Genomic DNA, 23,153 nt, shown 5'->3' with positions numbered 1-23,153 from the left:
TCTTGTCTGAAGTCAATCTGTGGCCCTCAACTGGTTTACTTCAAGATTCAGATTTTACATTAGGCTTTTAAGAGATAGTCCATCCTAAAATGAAAATTGTCATTTACTCATGTCATTTCAAAGCCATAAGTTGTTCATCTTTAATAGAACACGAGAAATTAAGAATGTAGACAGCGCTGTTGTTTTTGCACAATGAAAGTGAATGGTAGCAGACTGTCAGTCTCCGTTCACTTTCATTGTACAAACAAGAGCACTGTCTACAATCTTCTAAATTTTGTTCCATGGAATAAAAATCAGTCATATGGATTTTGAACATGAGGGTGAGTAAATGACATCTTCAATTTGTGGGTGAACGAACCCTTTAAGTGGTGACTCAACACAACACCAGACCTGTGAAATGCATTAATTGTGGTCTTGATTGTATTTTTTACCTAGCTTAGTTTTGTTAATTGGAGCATAAGACCATGTCAAGTAAATGTTAGTTACAGTCCAATTTGGCAAACCAACATGGGCTACACAGGTTATATAAATTTGCACCAAAATTCTATATTTTGATGGGATAAATGAATTTTGATGCCAGCTACTACAAAAAGGAATGCTCTTTACACCCCTTTAGAAGTTTAAGCCTATTTATTTTGCTGTTCTATATGTATACAATAGGCTATATGGTTTGTTGCATTTAGGATAGTTTTTTTTTTTTTTTTACCCCTTTCATGGGCTCTCGGACCTTGAATTGGATTCTAACAAGCAACATGAAATAATGACCACCATAGACTTTGAAATGGAGTTCATGGCTGTTTTCTGTGTTTCATATGAGTTTCACCCAGCCTGACCAAGAACAGTAATGGAGATGAAGGCCATCACAAATGTGCTCTCATAGAGTAAAACAAAGTGGGGTAAAAGTACTGTAAGTGTAACAATCTTTGCCAATGTGATTTATGCCAGTGAACTGCACACACACACACACACAGGTGCATCTCAATAAATTAGAATGTCGTGGAAAAGTTCATTTATTTCAGTAATTCAACTCAAATTGTGAAACTCGTGTATTAAATAAATTCAGTGCACACAGACTGAAGTAGTTTAAGTCTTTGGTTCTTTTAATTGTGATGATTTTGGCTCACATTTAACAAAAACCCACCAATTCACTATCAACAAATTAGAATACATCATAAGACCAATAAAAAAAAAACATTTTTAGTGAATCGTTGGCCTTCTGGAAAGTATGTTAATTTACTGTATATGTACTCAATACTTGGTAGGGGCTCCTTTTGCTTTAATTACTGCCTCAATTCGGCGTGGCATGGAGGTGATCAGTTTGTGGCACTGCTGAGGTGGTATGGAAGCCCAGGTTTCTTTGACAGTGGTCTTCAGCTCATCTGCATTTTTTGGTCTCTTGTTTCTCATTTTCCTCTTGACAATACCCCATAGATTCTCTATGGGGTTCAGGTCTGCAGAGTTTGCTGGCCAGTCAAGCACACCAACACCATGGTCATTTAACCAACTTTTGGTGCTTTTGGCAGTGTGGGCAGGTGCCAAATCCTGCTGGAAAATGAAATCAGCATCTTTAAAAAGCTGGTCAGCAGAAGGAAGCATGAAGTGCTCCAAAATGTCTTGGTAAACGGGTGCAGTGACTTTGGTTTTCAAAAAACACAATGGACCAACACCAGCAGATGACATTGCACCCCAAATCATCACAGACTGTGGAAACTTAACACTGGACTTCAAGCAACTTGGGCTATGAGCTTCTCCACCCTTCCTCCAGACTCTAGGACCTTGGTTTCCAAATGAAATACAAAACTTGCTCTCATCTGAAAAGAGGACTTTGGACCACTGGGCAACAGTCCAGTTCTTCTTCTCCTTAGCCCAGGTAAGACGCCTCTGACGTTGTCTGTGGTTCTGGAGTGGCTTAACAAGAGGAATACAACAACTGTAGCCAAATTCCTTGACACGTCTGTGTGTGGTGGCTCTTGATGCCTTGACCCCAGCCTCAGTCCATTCCTTGTGAAGTTCACCCAAATTCTTGAATCGATTTTGCTTGACAATCCTCATAAGGCTGCGGTTAACTTTCTGTTAACATGCTTGGATACAGCACTCTGTGAACAGCCAGCTTCTTTGGCAATGAATGTTAGTGGCTTACCCTCCTTGTGAAGGGTGTCAATGATTGTCTTCTGGACAACTGTCAGATCAGCAGTCTTCCCCTTGATTGTGTAGCCTAGTGAACCAAACTGAGAGACCATTTTGAAGGCTCAGGAAACCTTTGCAGGTGTTTTGAGTTGATTAGCTGATTGGCATGTCACCATATTCTAATTTTTTGAGATAGTGAATTGGTGGGTTTTTGTTAAATGTGAGCCAAAATCATCACAATTAAAAGAACCAAAGACTTAAACTACTTCAGTCTGTGTGCATTGAATTTATTTAATACACGAGTTTCACAATTTGAGTTGAATTACTGAAATAAATGAACTTTTCCACAACATTCTAATTTATTGAGATGCACCTGTATATATACGTGCCCTCAAAGCACGCCACTGAAAATCAGCACTCCCTAATTCCCCACTTTAATTGCACACCTGTAATAGAGAACCCTACGGGGTAGACTTAACTGCTATTTCGTGTCTGTGCCTCATTCATCCTGCCACAATACATACATACATATATATATATACAGGGTTGGGGAGTAACGGACTACATGTAACAGGATTACATATTTAAAATACAAAATATAAGTAACTGTATTCCACTACAATTACAATTTAAATCATTGGTAATTAGAATACAGTTACATTCAAAAAGTATTTTGATTACTGAAGAGATTACTTTGCATTTTATTGTCATTTGTTTCATTTAATATTTAGTCCTTTCAGATTGAAAACATTTATACATATAAATGATGCGATCCAAAGTGCATTTGAACAGCAGTGAAACACTTTCTTATGATGTGTTACATTCATACGAGCAGACAGAGAAGTAAGTTTGAAGTAAGTTTAGAGCAGAAGAAATAGAAATAAACCTTGTGTAAATTATCAGCTTTACGCTAAGTTAAAATGTTATTTCTAGGCATTTTACATGCACGTTACCAGACACGATCATATTTTTTATCAAGAAAATTCACGTTGGATCATAATTTCTTTTTTTCTAGTCAGACCTTTGATATTAGGGCAAAAATCATATTCTTGATAATAATTTTAGTATTGTTTTCCTGTAAAAATATCTAAAAATCCTTAAAACAAGAATTTGATTGATCTTGTTTTAGAAGATAATTAGGTTTTTCAGAGAATGTATTTTTAACATGTGTATTTTGTCTTACTGTACTGGCAGAGTTTTTATAGTCAAAACAAGTGAAAAAATCTACCAGTGCTGAAGAAGTAATCCAGAGTATTTAGAATACGTTACTGACCTTGAATAATCTAATGGAATACGTTACAAATGACATTTTACAGCATTTATTCTGTAATCTGTAGTGGAATACTTTCAAAAGTAACCCTCACAACCCTGTGGATATATATATATATGACAAGAAAAAACAGCATACACTTTTAACACAAAAACACAAACATACCCAGATTAAGATATTATTACCTTTAATGGTACATGTTTTACAAATAATATTTTCAATCCCCAAAAAGGAGAAAATTTATCAATAAACCAAATATGTCCTTTCATCTCTGGCACTAAGCTATTTACCATGTATGATACAACAAAATGAACTGAGTAGTTTCTAATAAAACTATAAAGGTGTATGCAATGTAAAGCAAACAAAACGACAAAAATTAGAACAAGGGCACATTTGCCTTTTTGCCAAGCTGCAATTTTGATACCAAATACATACATTCACTCCTTCTTGGACTCTAAGCCTATAAACAAATACGGAAGCCCCTCAAATACAAATCTTTAACTCTTCCTTTTTGTAGCAAAAAACAAGACTTTCAAGGCAGTAAATTGTCAATGAAGCAGCATTCTTCTGTTTCTCACAAGGATTAGAAAATCAAGTAGCATTCCCCCAGATATAGCCTAGTCAAGGTAGGAGATGATACATTAGGTTACACACAGTGCATCTCATTTATTTTCACCATACTTCTATTGAAATGTCCATTTATGGGCTTAAAAATTCCCATGAACGTAGTATCATACAAGGGCTTTGGTAAGGCAAGGAACAAGCGTACTTCTGCATGGCATTCCTCAAAATAGGCACAGCACATTTATATTCTTATGTTTACAAAGACATCAATTCCATCTTTGGCAACGATAATTAGCTGAGCAAAGTTTAGCAAGTACAATAAGGCATACTGAACATGAAATGTATGAATACAAATAGGTGCCTCTTGATAACACTGTAATAACAAGCCACAGTGTTTCATTTAAGAAACGTTCCAGTTAGGACAGAATGAAACTTATGTGACTTAAAGATGCACATTAACATTAACTATGTACATAGGAATCCTTCACAAAACAAAAGTTTGTTTGGATAAGACATATAAACAATAAAGTTTACTGAGCCAAATAGTGGAATAAAATAAAATCAAACTGCTAATTTTTGCCACATTGTAGTCTGTAAATCATCAAGGATAGCCCTAACATCTCAATGTTAATATTATATCTTAATGTCTTAAAAGAAAGGTGCACCCAGGATTCTCTTCCTAATTGACTGAGACATATTCAGATATATTCACGTTCTTTGGCGGTTTAGAGTAGTGTCTGAGGTTAACTTGTGCAAGCGCAAAATAATTTTGCTGAACGGTTATTAGTGCAGCTGCAGTGAAGTCCTCATAGACAACTTCAAGTAGTGATGTAGTGTTAAGTTAATGATTTGAATCCAACCATCAGTCTGAGCCTGGTCAATCTACTATGGCAGTTGTGCTTCTCGGTATTTAAACTTCATAGTCATATCCATTCTTGGCCACATTGCAGTACAACATAATTTCAGTCCCATTATATACTCACTAACAGAAGCACACAGTCTTCTTAAAATAACACTTGTACTTCAAACCACTTCTCAGTAATGCCCAAACCCTAGACCGACCCCCAGCTCTAAGCCAAGGCTTTCTCGAAGTCCCCTGAGCTGTTCCTCCCCAAGTCTGATCTTGTCATCCAGTTGCCTCTGTTCTACCAGAAGAGCTGCTTTCATCTTCACAAAGTGACCGTAGTCACGCATCTGTTCTGGGGTTAGGCATCGACTTAACACCACGCCAACAGCCTGCTCACGCCGGTCCACATGTTCTTTGAGCTCCTGAGCTTCTCCCATCTGCATCAGCAGCTGCTTTTTCTTTTCCAGCAATTGTAGCTGTAACATCACAGAACAGAAAGACAGAGAGAATAAGGCATGACTTTTAACTGAAACGGCAAGGATAAAAGCATACATACATAGAGAGCTAAACATAAAAGATTTTTCTTGGTGAACAGAACAGTAATGTTACTTTACTCTTTCTCCTCACCCTCTCGCGATGGCCGGTCTCTGGGTCAACACAGTCCAAGGCACTTTCCACCCGAATTAGCCTTCCAGAAAGTGAGAGCAGCAGATTGGTCACCTTGTCCAAGTCGCCAATGAACATACGATACTTGTCCACCTCGTTGGGCTTGCAAATAGCGAGCACCAGACTCTCCACCTCCTCTCCCAGTTGGGCATTGGACCGAATATCCTCTTGCAGACATCTCTGTGCCTCACGCAGGACACCCAGCTTTTTACGAAGGCTCTCCATCAGCTGCTTCTGTAAAAATGTTTGTTCACAGTAAGTACTGGTGTATACTGTATATGCACGTACAAGATCAACAAATACATGAAAAACCTCCTACAAATACATGCATTAAAATACACAAATATAGAAATCCTCAAATAGTGGAGAACGGGGCTAGTTGCCACAATGTTCAGTACATTCAGGCAAGGTCAACTACATAATGAAGGTAGATTTGAACCAAAACATAAAATATCCCCTTTTGCATTCTTGGATACTTTTGAAATCTTATACATCAGAATCTTGCTAGTGTGCAATAACACATTTAGGCCAGGTCCACACTAAACTACTTTTGTTTGAAAATGCATTGATTTTGCTATGTTTACGCCAGATGTTCTTTAGAGAGTTCCAGTACCCAAGGATCGGACACATTATGCTGACTCCCTGACAACCACCATTTCCCATCAGACATTTTTGCATCGGCTTAAGCATATTCACCTTCCCTTGAGCATGAACGGAAGCGCATTGCGCAGCAGCTTTTGTCAGAGGCTGCATTTTTCCCTCTAACATTACATTTTTACTACACTGATGGTTTGATTTAGGTTTGGGGTTTGGTTCGGGGGGGGGCGGGGTACAGTTTATAAAATATGCATTCCTCTTCACTGTATAACATAGTGTACAGCTGAAAACAACTTGCTTCACAACTCACTTTTAGTGCCCACCTGTGGACATTTTACCAGGTAATGGAGATCACACGTGCCCATCCACCCAACAACTCATACTGCTTTGGACAACAGGGGCAGTGTTTAAAATTTTGGTAAGGACAGACCAATTTTATCTAAAGAAAAGTCAATATACTGTTTCCGATTTCACTGAGAGATAAGTCTGAAATATAACCAAAAAACAAGAGAGATATATTTTGTCACCTTATAATTAAGTTCTTCCTCCTCTTTCCTCTCTGAGATCTCCCTGATCTTGGCGAGAAGTTGGGAGTCGTCAGCTGATGTGTCATAGCAGGTTGACCATGAGACTTGAGCTGTGGATGTTGCCTGTTTAGAGGGCCTATGAAGAGGACATGGACATTTCTGAAGTTATATATTGGAGTTAAAGGTAGAGGTACTGTTATTGAGTTCTGCACTCATATGGTAATTTGTTGTTCAGGTAAAAATTACAGAGCATGCAATTACAACAAAAACTATATATTTTCATTTTCTAAAGAAAATGTGAGGGGTGCTTGCCCTTCCAAAACTCGCCACCATAGACCTTATTCACAGCAGCGCTATCTTTGGGCTGTAGGCCTACTGCAGTTTAAAATGTTTTTGGATCATTCCACATACAAAACATTGAAAAAATATCTTTCCAAGAACATTCGGTAGACAAAAAACTCCAGACAACATGAGTTGTGGAAAATCAGATGGGATCTAGGAGCTTTAAATAGCTTTATATTGTGCGTGCCAGTGAAGAGATGGTAAGTCTATCCCTCACAGCCTCATTTTATAGGTTTTATATACGATATGATAACACTTAAGTGACAAAGTATAGCAGAAAACTGCGTTTATTTTTTGAAAAATGCTTGCACAAAATGCACATTTTAATTTCTCATCAAAATAAAGTTCTCTAATACACAATTTAAATGCTCAAATTTTACATAATAGAGTCCTTCAAAAATAGTGGACTACATTCAGGTTGATCAGGTGCAGAACAAGCAACAGAACTGAACAGAACCTGTCCCGAAAAAGTATGTGAAATGTTAATTTTTTTAGTAATTTGTTTGTCTTGATTATTATAATCACATTTTAACTTTTTAAAAATATAAAAATTCTACACTCAATTAATATTACTTCTTGAAATTGTATGTATAATAATGATATGAGCTGTCAATGTTTTAAATAATGTGTGCAATTTACAAGTAATAACATTAAGTTTACATTCATTTGTATAATAAGCGCTATAATGGTACTGTCACTTTAAGAGTTTAACATGCATCTCACAGACTCGCACAGCTGTTGCGCTTAATTAACGAGAGAGAAGTCTCGTTTTTTTAAACGCATTCGTGCTATTTGTTATTAAAATTAATATTTCTTTTTACTTTTTTATCTGACTGTAAAGAACAGAAAGGATGTTAAAAGACACATTATTCAACAAAGTGGAGTGCGGGATCTCATCTCTGATAGACACACATTACACGGAAGAAATCTCAATTTTTAATCTCAAGCACTTTTCGACAAAACAAGGCGATTTTCCAGGTATTCCAATACTTACATTTCTAAAATCTAAATTCAAGCACTTTAAGCACTTCAAGGACCTTGTGTGAACTCTGTAAACAGTGTAGGAAAAGTTCAGTAGGGTTAAAATCAAGCGATAGAGAGATTATGTTTCACGGGTCATTTAATTTATGATCACATGGTCAGAAAATTATGTTTCAAATTTCGAAATATCATGTTTTGCCGCGATATGGTTCATAATTTTTTTGGTTCGCAATATATCGAAATTGTCCCATCCCTAGCGCTACTCTGTATGAGGTCTATGATAACATTACATCTGTTATGCGATGTTCTGAGTGTTTCTAGCAAATAGCTATGCAGTTGCTAAGGTGTTCTGTGTGTTTGCTTACTGGCCCAATTCAGAAGCGCAAATAAAAGAGACATATAAGAAGACTGCTGTACCTTTCGAGATTGTCTCCGCTAATGGGGTAGCCCCCTCTCCAGCTCTCTCCACCCATCTCAGTTTCTGCACATTGGGGAAATAACTCTCCCATCAGCTCCTTCCTAGTTATCCCATAATCTTCATCTAGAATGAAGTCCACCAGTGAACCCCTCTGCCCTCTAATAACTCTTGCTGATGGAGCCTCTTCCTCAGGCATAATGTCAATGTCTGTTTCCAGCACCATAATTGGTCTTGCAAAAGCATGCATCTCCATTCTGTCCTCTGCTTCCCTCGCCTCTACCTCTCCTGCTTGCTCGTTCTCACAGATCTCATCAATGTCTGTCTCCAGGGGCATGTTTCCATCTTCACCACTGCCTGGATTGTGAGAGGAAATAATCAGGTTTTTATGGGTTGTGCCAGGGAAGCCTGCTTGCTGGGGCTGCAAGTGGTAGTAGTTCACAGAGAAGTAGGATTCAGGACACACAGGCCCAGCTGACAAGCTGTTCTCTGGGACTTCCACAGACCTAGAAGTGCTCTGTACAACAGAGTGGTGAGGACTGGACATATCCCACTCCACTCTATGCTCATGAACGTTGGCCTTTACAGTTGTGGCTTTAGGCTCTTGTTCTAACACTGTGGCATTATGGACAGGTACTCTGAAATTGGACAGACATGAAAGTAGAAAATATGTCAATGCACAAAATACATTCTTACAAATATGTAATGTGGGCTAAAATGGCAAGTTTTACCTCATGCATGGTTCAGGCCGCGGCAAAGGTTGATCAAACTCTCTTCTCATGCCATAACACTGAGGGGCTATGTCCCTCTCTCTTGGAGCCAGGGCTACAGGTTTAAAAGCCTGGCACATGAAGGCAGGGCTGGGAGATGCTGCTGAGTAGTCCTGGCAGCAGCAGTGATGGCTCTCTGGGACCTCCTTCAGAGGAAGACTATATGAGCGCTGACGCGTCATTTCAGGCACACTGAGGGGGCGGGACATACACTGCTGTGGCCTAGGTGGAGAGGAAGAGGGCAAGGAAAATACTGGAGGAGAGGAGAAGAGGTTGTGGTGGGATGCCCGCCTCTTGTGGAACTGCTCCCATTTTGGGGGTGGTGGACGAGGAGGTGGAGGCCCTTTTTTCTTCTTCACCTCACCTATACATACTCCATTCTCATCCAGCTCACTGAGAGTGGATGCACGCATTCTGCTCATGTTGGTATTAGAAATGTGATTATGATGATCCTGTGTCTCCACACGAATGTCATTCTCTGACATGGCACAGTTTCTAACGGGTGAGAAACACCTTAGACCTGGATACTCCTCAGTGCTGGTACCTGCAGAACTGTTGCTGTATTGAGCAACAAAGCCAGGAACACCAGCACCCTCTCCTATTCTGGAGTCTCTCCCACACCTAGAATAGTCCCTGTGGGATAGCAAACTGTTATTAGCTCCAACATTAGCTCTGTATTTGTTCTGAAGTTATTATGGGGTTATTATGGGCTATTTATTGTAAGAGATGATTGCTGTACTTTTTTTAAAGTAATTTCTAATTGTCCATAAAAAATAGTTTTGAAACAGTGTTGAAACAATAATAAAGGGTAAATCTGTTAAAAACCATTGAAAGAAATTAAAATAAAAGATCTACAGTAGTTAAAATCAGAAACCTTACCTCTCCGCCAGGCTGAACTTCCTATTTATCTTTGTTTGTTCCCTCTCCTGTGCAGGATGGGCCTGTAAGATAAATTTGCCAAGTTGTTTTATAAGAATGGGTTTATTTCTTTCTGCATTTAATTATTTGATGTGGAGCAGATGCTTTTAATCAAAAGCACTTTACATTATTCTCATTGCAAAGACTATAGCAATTGAAGGAACATGAGGTTAAGTAAGAATGGGGTGTTGCATTGACATGCAAGTAACTTTGTCACTGACTGGCCCTCTTTGTTCCTTCTCCACCTGTCCATTCAATTTTACATTAGTATATAATTTTATACTGGGATTTAAACAAATTTTAAACCTACTATCTTGGTGATAGCCCAGATGTTTAAATGGTAATCTAACATGATACTGTTTGAGTGTTGAGTAAAATAGTGCCTTTAAGCACACCAATAACAAAAAAGTATCAGTACTGTCCAAAAATCATATATATTGTCTTTGGGAGATTTAGGGGAGATGATCAAACAGTTCCTTGTCAGTGTAGTGAATAGTAACTTCGGAGAACTGAAGTTACTATTCAAACACTGACAAGGAACCCTGTCCAGAGGACATGGGATTGATTCCATGAGGAAAAGAAAAATTTAGGGGAAAACATCAATAAAGGATGTCTATCTAAAATATATAGATTACAAAGAATAAGAATATCTCAGAAATTGGGTGATTTACCAGAAATCTGTTTTAGCAGCATTAATTATTGTAATAAGAATAACTTTGAAGATTACAATCTAAGTAAACCTCAGAATCTTTAAAACCATATCAAATCAAAAGTAATCAACTGTAAAGGTAGTGACTGTTGAAAAAGCGTACATTTCTTACTTTTAGATTAAAGACAGTTTACAATTTATTATATAATTCTTGCCAACCTTTTGCCATTTGGGACTCTGAGGAAGCTAATTTATAATACATCCTGCAAGACTGATCATATTAAAAAAGGGACTGGACTTCTCTAAAGATTGAAAACAACTGCCTCATTTCTATATACTGTACATGTATACAGTATATGGCACATTACCAAAGCATCTTAAAATAACAGCATCAGTTGAGAATAAAGTTCTTACTCTCATATCTCATCCTTAGTCAATTCCAAGAGTGCACATATAAATCAGTGGACAAAGAATAGATACATAATATTTAAATGTTAAAAATATATTAGATATACAACAAAGTATAATTTTGGCTCCATGCATTAAGAATGAAGGCTTAGTAATTGCACCAGAATTCCCTCGAATCTCCAACAGACTGCTTTAAATTCAAAACCATTTAGTTTAAATCAAAAGAGGTTCAATAGCTTCACAACATGTATTTGGAAGGACTCAACTTAGCATAAACAATTACAGAGTGCACCTTTAAGTTCACCCTGCATTCAAGCTATTCATTATTAATTTATTAGGCTATTACTGGACAGTGAACTGCAAGAGGAAATCTTCTTACCCTGCTATGTGGCTAACATCTGTTATTTTCTCCAAGAATAATTTCAGGCAACATCCCTGAGTTTGATTATATGAAGGCCATGCTTAATCTGACAATAACTGAAGCTACCTAATGTTTTGGAAAACCGACAATGCTTATTTCCCAGTCTTACCTCTGTTGGGGTATAACTCCTGGCATTGTACGGTGGATTTACGTGGAAGCCATCATACTGGTTGTGCTGGCCAGTCACTGGGTGGAATGCTGAGCAAGGCTTTTGGACATTGATGGAAGTGTTGCTACAGTAATGCTCAGAGGACTGGAGAGAGGAAGGAACCTGAGGACTGGGAGGCTGCTTCTGATAGGCATCATGAGACAAAGAGTGAGGAACCGTGTTACTGCTAATATTGTGTTCTGAGAGAATGGTTTCTCTCACTGACTCCCATTGTTTTTCTCTCTTTAGCAGTCTCTGTCTCTCCTCCCAATCTTTCACCCTTTGTTGCTCTTTTTGTTTCTCCTCCTTTAATCTTTCCTGCTCCCTCTCTCGTTCCTTCTCCCATTCTTTCTGCCTCTCTTGTTCTTGAAGTCTCTCTAGCTCTTTAATTCTCTCTTGCTCTATTTCTCTCTCCCTCTCTTGTTCTTTCTCCCACTCTCTCTCTATCAGCCTTTCCCTCACTTTTTCTTGGTCATGCTGGGTACTCATAAAATGTCCCCTAGTGTCCAGTGAGTTGACATAGGGCCCATCTTGCACCACACCCTGATAAGAGAACCTTCTCCGGCCCAGGTTGGTGGCTGACTCAAGTGGTTCAGGAGAGGATGGATTGTTTTGTCTACTCTGCTTGTCTGGTCTCTGATTTCTGCTTGTCAGGTTTGATAAATTTGTTACAGACTGACTCAACTTCCTGCTAGTTTCCTCAAAAAACCTCCTGCGGTCTGCAAAGGGAGGGATGTCGCACTCATCTGATCGACCTAACCGACCACTAGAGGAACTTGTTCTCCCTCTTGTCGTCCCTGTTTTTCCAGGCCATATTGGTCCTGTTGTCTCATTCTTCTTACTCTCAGTGTGCTCTGTTTCTAGTTGAAGGTTGTGTTCTGGTGTCCAGCACCATCGGCATGGTTTGTCTGCAGGTGCTATCTCTTCCACAACATGTACACACACTGGTCTGCTATGCTGAGGAGGCTGAGAGATCTGGGGCTGGGTTTGAGAAGTCTGGCAGCCCATAATCCTGGTTCTGGAATGTTCTTCAGCTTGTGTGATATCATGTGCTGGAACTTGTTGAGGTGCCTGTTTAGAGGCAGTTGGAGGGTTAGTAAGAAGACTTGTGAGGGTTTGGGCTCTGTGTTGATGGTTGTCTGGGTTGGAAACTGGCTCCATGTTAAGATCTCCAACCTGTTCCTCCTCCACTGTTTCCTCACCACAGGGCAGACCACTTGGGCTTTTACTCTTCTGAAGCTGGGCCTTCTTCTTCTGGATTTCATTTCGTAAATTGGTGGCAAAGCGCTCACTTCTACGACGTGACTTAGAGCTGCGGAATTGCCGCTTATGTGACTGCTTTGTGACATCATCCACGTTCATTTCTCCTGCATTCTCATTGATATTAGTGTCCAAACAATTATTAGCACTTACAGGCCCAAAGTTCTGCTTAAGTGTCTGAGAGTTGGTGATGGATACATGCCCAGGGATCCCCACAGGGTTTCCAAGCACATTGACAGACTGCCCCCACAGATTTTGTCCAGATACAAGTTTTTCTTCCTCTAACCCAGGATCCTCAAGTTCTGAAGTTGACAATGAACCAGGTGTGGAACACCTGCTTGCTCCCCATTTTCCCTGGGCCATTTCTGGGCTGGCCTCACGCATATAGAGTGGAGACTGTGACCACTGGCATGTGGGAGATGCAGAGTGATCACTTTTGTCACTGGAAAAATCCATCATATGCAGCTTAGAAGCTAAAAGTTTCTCAGGGTCACTGTGCTGGTGCATTACTAATTGAAGATTACATCCAGGTTGTTGCTGGGTACCAAAGTGCTCATCCCTATTCCTTTCTAAAAAGGAACTCAGAGGAGGTGGAGACCACTCTACAGATTTTGAATGGTTTTTCTCACCTTCTCTTGCCTTGCTCTCTCTACTTGATTCTTTCTGAAGGTTAAGGGTATAATAAGGCTCAATATTGTTCCCTTTAATTTCTTGCTCATTGTCTTGCATTCCATTCAGATAAACATTGCCAGTCAACACTTCCTGGATTGGAGGTTGATCTTCAACTATGCAGTTGGTTAGACTTGGAATGCCTACAGGAGCAGACACACTGTGTTTATCTGTGATTACTGGTTGGCCTCTAGTAGCCCTGAAACTGTCCTTCCTCATGGGTGGCTGCGGTGGAGCACACTGCTCCTCCTCACAACTGTAGGAAGATGGATGAACTTTAGCCTTGGGTATGTGAGACAGCATCTTTGATTTAAGGCTTTCAGACTCTTCCTGCAGCCCTCCATGGCCACTTGAGACAGAATGTTGACCTCCTTCTGGATACCTGCAAGAAGAACCCAAACCCTGGAGGAGGTTGTCAGTGGAGTTGGTTTCTTCAGGCTTCACGGAGACAGTATAATCTGATGTGTTTGAGCTGGCAGAGAAGGAGCTGTAGGCGGAGTCACGTTTGTTGTTGAAGATGACAGGATCAATGGGAGAGAGCTGACTGTCATAGTAACTCTGGTTGGGAGGATACTCCAGACTTTCCATACTCCCTATTGAGCTGCTGCGGTCTATGCTGTAGTGCCTGGAGATATGGCCCCACTGCATGGACAGCTCACTGCACAGCCAAACAAAGAAACAGAAGTGAGCAACAAGTAGCTATTTGACACAATTTACATAAGGATTTAGAAAATTCTCTAAACACAGCATATTATCAAAGACCAAGAAGTGGTAATTTATGGGAGTAGACAAAATTAATGAAAAGTACACTGTACATAAAAATATTACACTATTACACTAATATTACACTAAGTGCATCTGGATAGTAACATCCCTTCAGTTATTGAGCAGAGGTTTCCTGAAAGCCAATAAAGTTTCGGTCTCCACCCTTGTTAAAGAGGAAGAGCGCAAAGAGAAATGAAATTAGGTTTCCATAGGGGAAATCATTATTCCTAGTCCAATCCAAATGCCATCACCACCCAACAACATGGAACATGTGAGAACACTCCACCTTGATTGTTATATCACGATGTCTGTTCAGTGAAATCCAAAGAAATCAGATAGACAGCAGTATTACTAGGGGTGGGTGATATGACCAATATCTTATATCACATATCACTAATTTTATATCACGATAACAATATACACCACGATATATTTACATTTTTTTTTTAAAAAAATCAATAAATTGTTTAAATATTAAATAACCATATTGTAATGCCTATTTTTGAAAAATCCAGTCATTGAATTAAATAATTTATAATTGAGAGGGGTGATGCCATGCGAATGGCAGACGTGTGAGAGACAGCTCTGCGCACTTCGCTAATTTTTAAAATTATTTTCATGATATAATCCGGTGAAATTCGATACACCCAGTTACACATTTACTGTTTGAGTTAAACATGGCAAAGAAGTCAAAATCCTCGGGCTCTGGAGACATTAAAAGATACTTATGGGTTCAAGATGAAAGCCCAGACAGGCCTGTGGACCAGGGACTCTATTTGGATGGCGCGGCGGGAGAATGAATCCAGCGTCAACTGTTCAACATGATGGTGATGTTGACAAAGGTACTTGCGGAATAAAGAATTCTCCGAGCTAGTCACAAGAGTGACAGATGTTGAAAAACGAATCGATTATTTGAAGTCATCAGAGAGGGAATTAGCCGCTAATCCGCCCGCGACCAAATTTGATTTGGAACATGTTCTTGAAAAGCTTGAAGATCTTGAGAATAGAAGCCGCAGGAATAACATTCAAATTGTTGGAATTCCTGAGCATGAGGAGGGCAGAGATATGGTGAAATTCCTAGAAGAGCTTTTCCCGAGTCTGCTCGACATAACAGGCCACAAGCTGGAAATTGAGCAAGCTCACAGAGTCCCAGCTCACAGATCTGCTGAGGGAGACAGGCCCCGATTGATTTTGGCCAAATTTTTGAAATCATCCGATAAAGATCTCGTGTTGCACCAGGCGAGGAGCAAAGGAAAGCTTTCTTGGAAGAATTACAATATTTTCTTGTTCCCGGACTTTGCGAACTCGACAAGAGAGAAACGCGATCGGTTTAAGCAATGCAAGAAACTCTTACATCAGCGGAAGATCACTTTTGCTCTGATGTTTCCAGTCAGACTGAGAATAAACACCATGGACGGCAGCAAAGTATTTACATGTCCCAATCAGGCAATGTCTTTTATTGAAACAATGGGTGAGTAACCATTGGGTGTTTTTCTTGTGAGTGGATTGACTTGCTGTACATACTCTGCCTTTCGGAGGAAACTGGGCGCCATTTTTGTTTCCTTTTGCGTTGGCTCCGCCGAGTGACTGGAGTTTGTTTTGTTTTGTGGATGAACACTTTTCCTTAAAGAAACTTTTGCATTGATGGAAGATCACTTTTACAATGAACGGATGACCGCAAAATATCTACATGCCCACACAAAGGATGTCTTTTATAAAGTTGGCGGACTGTGTAAATCATGGAATATACTTTTATGCGGCCTCCGAATGAATTGACTCTTGACCATCCGAGAAACCGGGATGCCTGTTTCGTTTCCTTTTGTGCTGGTTATGTAATTTTGCCTTACAAATTTGTGAGGCAAAATTGAGCAATCCAATGACAAAGTTGTTGCGGGGGCTCTCGTAGGCGTACATGGTCTCTTTGAGTTTAAAGGGATTGACGTCGGTTGGCGCTTTCGTGCACGGGGTTAATGCGCACGTTTTTCTTTTTTCTGTTTGTTTTGTTTGGGAGGAAGTTCGGGGTTTTATTGTTCCATTGATGTTGAAATGTGGTCTTCATAATTTTGTTTTTGGCACACAATTTATTTTTTCTTTTATATCAAAATGTCGAATGTTGGTATGAGTGTACTATCTCTCTCCACATGGAAAGTAAACGGGTTGGGGCACCCCATAAAAAGAAGGAAGGTTATTTCTTTTCTTAAATGTAAGAAATATGATATAGTGTTTCTTCAAGAAACACATCTTTCCCCGCAGGAAGCTGAAAAATTTGGGAAGATATGGGGTGGACATGTTTTCTTTAAAGTTGGCTCAAGTAAGAGCAAGGGAGTCATTATATTGGTAAATAAACATCTACAATTCAAATGTCTCAAACAGTTTAATGATAAATTAGGAAGAGTCATTATTGTTTTAGCAGAAATTCAGGGGCAAAGTCTGATTTTGGCTAATATTTACACACCTAACGCTGATGATCAGGGCTTTTTTATAGATCTTGAAGGGATGTTGCAAGCTGCTGGCACCCCTCATGATATAATTTTGGGAGGAGACTTAAATGTTTTGATGGACTCAGTCCTTGATCATAGTGAAGCAAAAGTGTGTAAGCCCCCTTACACATTGTAAAGAGCAACATTGACGCTTCACAGAATGTGTAAAAATCTTGGTCTTACAGATATTTGGAGACATTTGAACCCATCTGGTAGGGACTATACATTTTTTTTCATCAGTCCATAAGATTTATTCTAGAATAGATTTTTTTTTTAATATCCAAATCCCTCATTTCATCTGTTGTGGATTGCTCAATTGGAAACATTTTAGTCTCAGATCATGCCCTGCTGAGTTTAGAGGTGTTGCCACATACAGAGAAAAAGAAATCATATAGTTGCCGCCTTAATGTATCCCTTTTGCAAAATCTTGATTTCCTACAAATGTTAAAGACTAAAATCAGTGTTTATATGGAGACCAACTGGTCCTCGGTATCCATTGTGGGTGTGGCTTGGGAGGCACTTAAGGCAGTTCTTAGGGGTCAGATAATACAGTATGCCTCATTCATCAAAAAATCCAAAGCACAAGAACTTGTGGAGTTGGAAGGAAATATTAAAAGTGCAGAGGCTGAGCTGAAGCGCCGTATGTCACCTGATGGCCTCAGAGAATTGACCCGATTGAAATATAGATATAATACTATTTTGTCGCAGAAAGTGGAGTTTTGGTTATTCAGGGCAAGACAGTCATACTTTGAGTTGGGGGACAAAGCAGGGAAGCTTTTGGCTAGATATATAAAGCAGAGAGAGTCTTTTTCTACCATTCCCTCAGTGAAATCTACTGGTGGTGAAATATTTACCTCAATCATTGATATTAATAATCCCTTTAAAGAATTCTATCTTGATCTTTAAAGTTCCACGTCTTCATCTACTGATGAAGATATTAGAAACTTTGTGGAACCATTAGATCTTCCTAAACTGAAGACTGAGCAAAAAAAACGCTCTTGATTCTAAGATAACCTTGGAGGAGCTTGACGAGGTAATTAAGTCCCTACCTACTGGCAAGGCTCCGGGGCCAGATTGTTTTGCCGCATAATTTTTTAGATCCTATGCTACAGAACTGGCTCCAATTTTGTTAGAAGTTTATACTGAATCATTAAAGAATGGAAAGCTTCCTCCAACCATGACACAAGCCCGAATCAGTCTGATTCTTAAAAAGGACAAAGATCCAAGCAAGTGCAAAAGTTACTGTCCAATCTCCCTGATCCAACTAGATGTAAAAATATTGTCAAAAATTTTGGCTAACCGATTAAGTAAAGTTATGACATCTCTTATACATATAGATCAGGTGGGGTTTATTCGGGGCCGCAGCTCTTCTGATATCATCAGGCGTCTCATCAATATCATGTGGTCAGTAGCGAATTATCAGTCTCCGGTCGCTGCCATCTCACTTGACACCGAAAAAGCGTTTGATATGGTAGAATGGGATTATCTTTTTAAGATTTTTGTAATGTATGGGTTCGGGAGTACATTTATTGGTTGGATTAAGTTACTTTATAAACACCCTGTAGCAGCGGTACAAACAAATGGATTAATTTCAGATAATTTTACTCTGAATAGGGGCACTTGGCAGGGTTGCCCTCTTTCCTCATTATTGTTCTGTCTTGCCCTGGAACCATTAGCAGCCTCCAAGAAAGGAGGATGATTTTCCAGGGGTGGTGGCGGGAGGTGTGGCGCATAAGCTTTTGCTTTACGCAGATGATATTTTATTATTCATCTCCGACCCTACTAGATCTATGCCTTGCCTCCACAGAATTATTCATTCCTTTTCCAAGTTCTCAGGATACAAAGTCAATTGGTCTAAATCTGAAGCTTTGGCTTTGACAACGTACTGTCCAGTAACGGCCTTCCAGCCAGGCACCATCCAGTGGCTCAAACAGGGCATTAAGTATTTGGGAATTTTATTCCCAGCAAATTTGTCTGATTTAGTTAGTTAATTTTGATCCCTTCATGAAAAGGTTTTCGAATGATGTGGACAGGTGGGCTTCATTACACTTATCGATGATTGGGAAGGTTAATGTAATTAAAATGAATTGTATTCCAAAATTCAGCTACCTGCTGCAGTCTCTCCCTGTAGATGTCCCCCTCTCTTATTTCAAGTAATTTGATAGCATAGCGAAGTCCTTCATTTGGAATGGTAAGCGTGCCAGGTTAAATTTCAATAAATTACATAGGCCGATTGACAAAGGTGGGTTAGGCCTACCCAAGATTTTGTTTTATTATTATGTTATTATTATGCATTTGGTCTCAGACATTTGGCTCATTGGTCGCTTCCACCTGAGAGAGCCCCTCCCTGGTTTTGTATTGAAAAGGAAGCTCTTGCCCCTATCTCGCCTCTGCATAGCCTTTTGATCAAATTAATCGGAGAAGTTAAGTCACACCCTGTTATTTTGCATTTACACTCGATATGGACAAAAGTGTCCAGAGTGTTTAATTTGGACATTTATTTAAACGTAGCCTCGACCATATGGCAGAACCCTAAACTATGCATTAAGTCCCCTTTCTGTTGGTCAGATTGGATTGTGAGGAGGGTTAATACACTCTGTGACCTATATGAGAGTGGAGTATTGAGACCTTTTGAAAATTTGGTTCAAAATTTTGGGATTCCCAGATCTAAATTTTATAAGTATTTACAGCTGTGCCACCTACTCTGCACTGTTTTTGGGAGTGGCACGCACCCCCCTAGTGTGGCAGATACTCTGGGAGTGGTGATTACTGCTTTTGGAAAAGGTGATGAGGCATCAGTGTATTACTCCCTGCTAATTCAGAGTCTGGGGGTCGGAACTTTAAATTCCCTCAAAAGATTATGGGAGATTATGTTTTTGGAGGAGGGAGTGTGGGCTAGGATTCTTAAAAACGTCAAGTCTACATCTAGAGATGCAAGGGTGTGCCTTATGCAGTTTAAGATTCTACATATATTTTATTGGACCTCTTCTAAATTCTATAGGCTTGGCCTTAAGGACACACCCACCTGCTGGCGATGCCATTTAGAAGATGGAGACACCACCCATGTTTTTTGGGGGTGTCGTAAGATACAGGAGTTCTGGTTGAGGGTCCAGAACTTTATGGCTGACGTATTGGGTATTCGGATCTCCTTTTGCCCCAGGCTCTGTATTTTGGATGACGGGGCGGTCACTGATGTAGGAGATAAGTACATGAAGAATTGGATCCTGGCCGGTGTTATGGTGGGCAGACAGGTTATCCTTAGAGGATGGAAGTCAGCTGGAGCCCCCTCGTTTCGTGAGTGGTGCGAGGAGATGGGCAGGGTGGCAGCTTGGGAAGAGTTGTCATATAGAAGGCTAGGCAACATGGATATGTTCATCAGGAGGTGGGGCAGCTATTTGGCCTTTTTGGAGGGCTCTCGGGGAGGGGCAGTGGAGGGAGACGTGTTGTTTTAAATGTGTATGTTGTAGCCATTTTTTTTTAACATATATTTTTTAAAATGTATTTCTAAATATTTTCTCTGTTTTATTGTTTGTTTGTGTGTCTTTGTCAATTGTATTTGACCACTGGGGTATCTGTTTGTGTTGGGTGGTGGGGTGGGGTGGTTAATGTTCGGGAGAAAGGGTTGTAAATAATATAATGTGATTCCAAATATTCTGTTATTTTATATATATATATATAAAATTTAATAATAAAAATAAATAATAATAATAATAATTTATAATTGAAAACTACTTCCTCTTATATAATTTTCTCTTTATTTGGAACTTGATAAACACAGAGTACAAAAAAAATTGGTGGTATTCAAATAGTGGTAATCAACCTTACCACAATGCTAAATTACACATTTCAGTCTGATGTTGTTGACTAGTAGTATTATTATAAAACACTTAATTAGGCTCATTAGTCATCTCTGTAGACAATACTTGAAAATCTGAAAGCAAAGCCGGTTTGTTTCCTAATATCTAACATCAACTGAACTGAATTTCATTAAAGGTGATGATGTGTAGTTTAAAAAATATCCATGACAGATGGCACATAATTGTTGGAATGCAGGACACATTGTTTTAGCTGTTTTCCTCATCAGTGTTGGTTAGAATGTCAGGCTCTCTCGCCGTTTTAGATGTTTGAGTCTTCCTCCATAAAAACTAAAAACTCAGTAGAATTCAAATGGATCACACAGGTTTTAAAGTTTGTGCCGCGATAGAGAAACCGGGTTGAGTTGCGCAATCTGGAAGCCTGCTGGACTCGCGTGCAATTTCATGCTTCAGAGATAGTGCGCGCGGATATCATGTGAAACACAGCTGCATGTGTTAGATAAGAAGCACATTCAGAACATAAGATTGATGTCACTGAATTTGTAAGTACATGAAAAACCCTGTTTCTTCAATACTCTCAGTCTCAACTGAAGCCGCTCTGTCTTCCTCCATTTCTCCAACAGAATGTGTCCTGCATACATGTTACATGAATAGAATGAAGTGCACATTTATTGCACGTGGTGGCAGTTTGCATAACCACGATAAAGAACATAATCCAAAATGTATACCAGTTGCCAAATTTCTACCGGTTTATCATGTCCACCGGTATATAGCCCACTTCTAATACACACAGATGCATTTTACAGTAATTTAACTATAACCATACAGGTCTGTATTGACCATTACAGTGGCTAGTTAGTGTGTATGGTTAAAATGCTGTGACTGTAAATGAATGAAATACCTGCCCAAAAACATTGTAGCAACAAAACAATGTCTATCAATGCAAGAAGACATTGACTTTAAAAGCGCATTTAAAGCATTGTAAAAGCACATCAAAAAGGACCGCAAAAACGGTCTAATAAAAAAAAAAAAAGCGATAAGAGCCTTAATCCTGCTTTCCATCAAAGATACACGTTTTTCAAAGTGTAATTGATAAAAGACAAAGCTGTATGCAAACAACTTAATTACCTCAATTTAATTAATCAAAACCAGTGTTTTAATCAGGCCTCACAGTCTCAGCAGTAAGATGTCGATGAACAAATCCCAAATATCAAACATTGGAAGTTCCAGTTTAAAGTTAAAGATTAATCTCTTAAGTCAATGTTGAGTTTTAGACAAAAGGCTTTTGTTTTGGTCACTTTACTGGTGATCTGTGAAGAATGTCTGAATCATTGGTCTGAAAATAGTGGTGGCAACAGGCATATGTTGACACAAGATGTGAGATCACCAGCTTCCTGCTGATTGTTTTCCCTGTGAAATTTGCTTGAAGGAAAATTCCCTAGTTCAACAATGAGCTCTACAGTATCACTCTACCTCACTTGTACACACACACAGATCTGTTAAAGCGACTAATATTGCAATATGAAGGTTTAATGAGGTCTAAAGTGCTTCAATGTAGAATTAGGTATGTTTATTAGTATATTTCATCTGTGTAATTGGTATTGTACCCACCTGTTGTCACCCCCAGATTGCCAAGGTACACTGAAAGGTGTGAAGTGGAGCTGCATAGCCGGGGGCCCATCTGAGGCGTCAGCAGTGCCTGTAGTGCAGGGAGCCTCTGACAGCTTTGCCAGGTGCCAAGAGTGAGGACGGATCAGTGGCACACTGCGTCTGTTCAAAGAACAGAAACAGACACAAAGTCAGAGAGACAAGGATGAACTGAACAGTGTGGGATGTGTAACATCACCAAAACATTCACAAGCACCAATTACTGACAAAAAGAAACCTCAATCTGGAAACCACAGCATTCAGCAGTGAGGAAAAGACACTATACTCCCAAAGCAGTGTCAGTCTAGATAAACACAGAATCAAATGAAAGGAAAACACTGTTTGAATTTGCCATCTGGAACTCTTTCATATCTTCCATTCGCTGCTTTACTAAAATGGGGATCAAGCTTTTTTCAGAGAAATCTTCAGCAAAAACTGAATTAATTTCTAATGTAACTGCACTCATAGGACAAGGCCCAGTGTGGAGGCGAGGGCATGGTCGAGTGTTTATCTGGAAAGAGAATAAGCGGTAAGGGGTTCTTACCTGAGATTAATTGCTGGTAATTGCTTGTTTCTGTGTTTGCAGTGAGAGACAGGGTAAATAAAAGGGGCCAGTCCTCAGAGTGTGCAGAGAGAGCCCAGCTGTGAAGCTGTTTGTGTGCTGGCTGCTGCCATTAAATTGAAGCTTCACCGTTGCGCTCTAAGGAAACGTGTTTTATTTTGTATAAAAAAAAGTGACATTCCTGAGTTGGAATCACCGTCTCCCGCTTCCTCATTTCATTGAACCAGTTACACCCAGATTCCATGTATATCCCATAATTTCCATTGCCAGGAGAGCAGTATTCCTGAACATTCTGGATGGCAAAA

The 23,153-nt window shown here is 39.5% G+C and overlaps 1 protein-coding gene across 3 annotated transcripts in view; it reads right to left on the bottom strand.

Moving 5' to 3' along the window:
• Positions 1-4,062: 4,062 nt before the first annotated feature.
• LOC127448141 (protein Shroom4-like) overlaps positions 4,063-23,153 on the bottom strand; it is an 81,990-nt gene continuing 62,899 nt past the window's right edge. For 2 of the 3 annotated variants that reach the window (XM_051710499.1, XM_051710656.1), the window contains 8 exons: positions 22,251-22,409; positions 11,612-14,237; positions 9,986-10,047; positions 9,068-9,739; positions 8,339-8,974; positions 6,599-6,734; positions 5,436-5,708; positions 4,063-5,284 (listed from right to left, as the gene is read on the bottom strand). In XM_051710499.1, coding sequence (XP_051566459.1) covers positions 4,997-5,284; positions 5,436-5,708; positions 6,599-6,734; positions 8,339-8,974; positions 9,068-9,739; positions 9,986-10,047; positions 11,612-14,237; positions 22,251-22,409 — 4,852 coding nt within the window. In that variant the 3' untranslated portion in view covers positions 4,063-4,996. The remainder of the gene's footprint in view (positions 5,285-5,435; positions 5,709-6,598; positions 6,735-8,338; positions 8,975-9,067; positions 9,740-9,985; positions 10,048-11,611; positions 14,238-22,250; positions 22,410-23,153) is intronic. The other variant, XM_051710576.1, reaches the window with a different exon arrangement.

Source organism: Myxocyprinus asiaticus, chromosome 1 (genome assembly GCF_019703515.2).
Source record: "Myxocyprinus asiaticus isolate MX2 ecotype Aquarium Trade chromosome 1, UBuf_Myxa_2, whole genome shotgun sequence".
Classification (NCBI taxonomy): Eukaryota; Metazoa; Chordata; class Actinopteri; order Cypriniformes; family Catostomidae; genus Myxocyprinus; species Myxocyprinus asiaticus.
The sequence above is the reverse complement of the archived record's forward strand: the minus strand, read 5'-3'. Positions and strand labels throughout refer to the sequence as shown.